The sequence below is a fragment of the Otolemur garnettii genome, unplaced genomic scaffold, assembly GCF_000181295.1.
Source record: "Otolemur garnettii isolate 467f Iridium unplaced genomic scaffold, OtoGar3 scaffold00022, whole genome shotgun sequence".
Taxonomy (NCBI): domain Eukaryota; kingdom Metazoa; phylum Chordata; class Mammalia; order Primates; family Galagidae; genus Otolemur; species Otolemur garnettii.
Window position 1 is genome coordinate 1,430,412 of NW_003852417.1, and position 3,886 is coordinate 1,434,297.

Below are 3,886 nucleotides of genomic sequence, written 5' to 3' on the forward strand. Positions count from 1 at the left end.
CCCAGCTATTTTTTTTTTTTTTTGTAGTTGTCATTGTTGTTTAGCTGGCCCAGGTGGGGTTCAAACTTGCCAGCCCAGTGTATGTGGCTATTGCCCTAACCACTGAGCTACGGGTGCTGAGCCTCTAACAAGTCTTATGATATCCAAAGTGATACTATCAACAACTCACACTTGTCTACAATTAGTATTACACATACGTTGGCTAAGAGCCTTGGGTTTGGAAACTATGAAACTCATCCAGCTCTGAACAACAACGGATTCCACAGCCACAAAATCTAACTCTGACATGAGCCTTATCACGGGTACCAAAAATGGAAAGGCAAATCCTTCACAACTCCTGGAAACTCAAAGGTGGGTCAAGAGAGCTCTATCAATCAAAGGACAGTGTTATAATAAAGGTTCCGTGTGTGCATGTGTGAGTGTGCACATAGTGGTAGCTCAAAAACTTAATTTATTCCAAAACTAGCATCTTAAAGTCATGACTGCATGTTGAAAGGAATCTGATTCCAAAGTTCCACAGTAAAGATTTGGTTTGGGGAGGGCTGAATTATAATAAAGGAAATTTAACAAAAACATTTTAACATTCCAAAAAGGATGCCAAGACTCCTCATCTTAGCTGGACATAGTGGTGCACACCCACAGTCCCAGCTACTCAGGAGGCTGAGGCAGAAGGATTGCTTGAGCCTAGGAGTTCAAGGCTGCCATGAGCTGTGACTGTGCCACCGCACTGCAGCCTGGGCAACAGAGTGAGAGCCCATCTCAAAAAAAAAAAGACTCCTAACCTTTAATATCATCAACTCTCCAGTGCAGGGCTTGGTTTAACACTCCCTGGTTTTCCACAGAGCAGGAAACACATAGCTAAGTTAGAAATACAAAAATGTTTGAGGACTTTAAAGAAGAAAAATTAAATTTACTACTAATACTCACCTGCAATAATTTCCCGTAGTTTGGGGTCTAGGTTTACGGTGCATGGCAAGAAGATTTTAACATCTCGGGCCACAAGAACTGGGGTTCTTGAAGATAAAAATACCTCAAAATTTCTTATATCTCCATCAATTTCAAGCAGTGGCTCAACATCTTTAGTTGTTGGAATATTCTTTGATATTCTTCAAACAAGAAATAAATGAAAAAGGTTATTAATGTCACTATCAGAAAGGCAAATTCTACATGCAACTAAAATTTGTTACTTAGTCAACGACACATGATACATCTGACTCTCATCTAAAAACAATTTTTTTTTTAAAAAAAAAGAACACACCATACCCCAAAGTGGCATAGTTACAAAAAAAGGTAACAATGAGTGGGGCAGAATCATCCACCTCCAGCCAAGGCCTGATACATGCTGGGAAAACAGAGAGGAAGCAGTGTCTGTGCCAGATGTGACACATGTCATGTGCCGTGACTGCCCATCTGAGAGGGCTCCACAAGTTACCCCTTTACACGTGAGGACAGTGAGTCCATCAAATAGCCTGCTCAAAGGATACAGCCAGGAGAGAGAATCTGACTGGCTCTGAAACACAGGTTTTGGGCATTTTCACAGAATACCATGGTTCTTCACTTTGCAAATTAAAAAAAATAAATTACACAAACTAGCCAAAGGTTGACACTGGTTTGTCCTTTGTTAAAAAGAAAGTGTATCTAATACATACATGCACATACATATATGCACTTATATATATGTAAGCACATTATATAAGACAGAAATACAGGAAAACAGCTGGAACAAATACATGCTTTTACCAATCAGACACAGTCACTGCTAATGTGTACAGTGTGTCACTAGGCCTTTTACTGTATAGAATTTTTACATAGTTGAGTTTAATTTTGTATCAAGCAGTGATTCTTAAATGTAAAAATAAGTAATACACATTCACTAAAAATATTTATTCAATACTACTATGTTGAGCTATTGTGAAACTGCCATTTTTGTAGGTTAAAAACAGTCACATATTGACAATTCCACTTGCGGCGATGTGTGGATCTGAGGCAGGGACAAAAATGTATCACAGAGATAAAAGGATGAAAATATGAAAAAGAAACAAAAAGACAAGGATATGACTAAGAAAACGAGAATGTCCATGAACAGAGTGATGAGTAAGTGGTGGTCTGTACACACTACGGAATATTAACCAGCAATACAAAGGGGTGAGCTACTGAGCCGCACGGCACGGACCATCTCAGAATCAACCCTGTTGAGGAGAAGAACGCACCAGTAAACAGCACACAGGTGTACGTATTTATTTCAAACTAGAAAATGTAAACCAATCTAAAGTAACAAAGCAGATCAGAGTATCCTGTGAGTCAGAACCGTAGCAAACAAGGGAGATGGAGGGAATTACAACAGGTGAAAATTTTTGAAAGCAACGGAAACTCTGAATTGTGGGGATGATTATGTGCGTATATCCACGTATCACATATACATACTGGGAAATTGTACAATTTAAATATGGCAGTTTACCGCTTATCAATTATACCTCAAAAAGCTGTTTAAGAATCACAGGAGACTCTTCAAAACACTTCCCGATTAATCAAGAATGTTAGCTGTGACACTGTACCGAATGAACACGCTTTCAGAGTAGCAGTTAGATTTTCATGGCCTTCAAAAAGTAAATGGGAATCTGAACTCCAATATTAGGAACAGTTGTTTTATTTCTTTGACACTAGCACTTCACTGTGCAGACCCCATGCTTGGCTAGCAGCCAAATATTAAAAGTCATCCAAGGAAAATCCAGAGAACAAACCAGGTTCTCTCCAGAGCAGGGTGCTGGAGAGAAAATAAAGACAGCAATTTTACCTGAGTGGGTTTCAGAAAGTTCCTTTGATAGATTAATACACACGCACAAAACAAGAAAAATTACTTGGGATTACTTTTCATAAATTAAAATGTTGTCCAAGCTGATAACTGAATATGTTTAAAAAGAAACAGAGAGCCTGGAGGAGAGGGCCACAGAATCCCTTGCAGAAGTAGCTGGAGTATCAGCACTCACACAGTTAAAACAGTAGCTCATCTATTTTAGGAATTTACCACAAAATACTAGGAAGAAAGGCTAGAAAGATTTAGATAAAAACACATAGCTGACAAGTCACATGAAACAAATTAACTGGGTTTTAATGCCAGCCCGGCTGAAGCCTGAATGCGAGCAGTGTTCTCGGCAGGCTGAACAATGCTCTCTTCACAAGCGGGGGCTACTGCTGGCTTCCAGATTGAAGTCTCTATTCTAACCTTCTGAGCTCAATACATTAAACTTCTGCTGAAAGAGATATTTATGTAAATGATAATCTTTTGGCAGTGGGCCATCAAAATCATATGTGCCTTTATTTTCCAGATACTTCTCCAAAGATTAGCATTTAAAGAATTTAAGTAAGTTCACTTTTCAATTAAGAGTGACTTTAAATTTCCAGTATTATGAATCATGTGAATTGAAGTTGCCAGCAGTTAAATGGCCCACAGAAAGGATTATAAAACCTCAGGCACCAGTGAGCTCCTACTAAGCCTAAATGAAATTTCTTTCTATGCTACCAAGCTAGCAGCACTTGGTAATGCCAACGTCAATGTGAGTTAAAAGCATTTTGATTATAAATGACAGTGGTTTATACAAAGTCCACATTAATTCTTCGGCAGAAATTACATCAGCTATTCATATCACTCCCATTCAAAATGAGGCTTTAAGCTATAGAAAAAAGATTCCTATTTTAAATCAAAGTATAAACAGGTTCTTAGTGCATAACTTATAAAGCAGGCATTTGGGGGGCATACTTCTTCTGAAAGTAGTTGCCTAATAATATCATTATTTAGGCTCGGCGCCTATAGCTCAACCGGCTAAGGCGCCAGCCACGTACACCTAAGGTGGCGGGTTCGAATCCCCAGCCCGGACCCGCCAAACAA

At 39.0% G+C, this 3,886-nt stretch overlaps 1 protein-coding gene across 1 annotated transcript in view; it reads right to left on the reverse strand.

Annotated features, from left to right (window-relative positions):
- The window catches only part of KIDINS220 (kinase D interacting substrate 220), a 133,687-nt gene that overhangs the window by 36,232 nt on the left and 93,569 nt on the right, over nt 1-3,886 (reverse strand). The window contains exons 23-24 of the mRNA XM_023511805.1: nt 1,264-1,342; nt 928-1,106 (exon numbers count right to left, since the gene is read on the reverse strand). Of these exons, the coding sequence (XP_023367573.1) occupies nt 928-1,106; nt 1,264-1,342 (258 nt within the window). The remainder of the gene's footprint in view (nt 1-927; nt 1,107-1,263; nt 1,343-3,886) is intronic.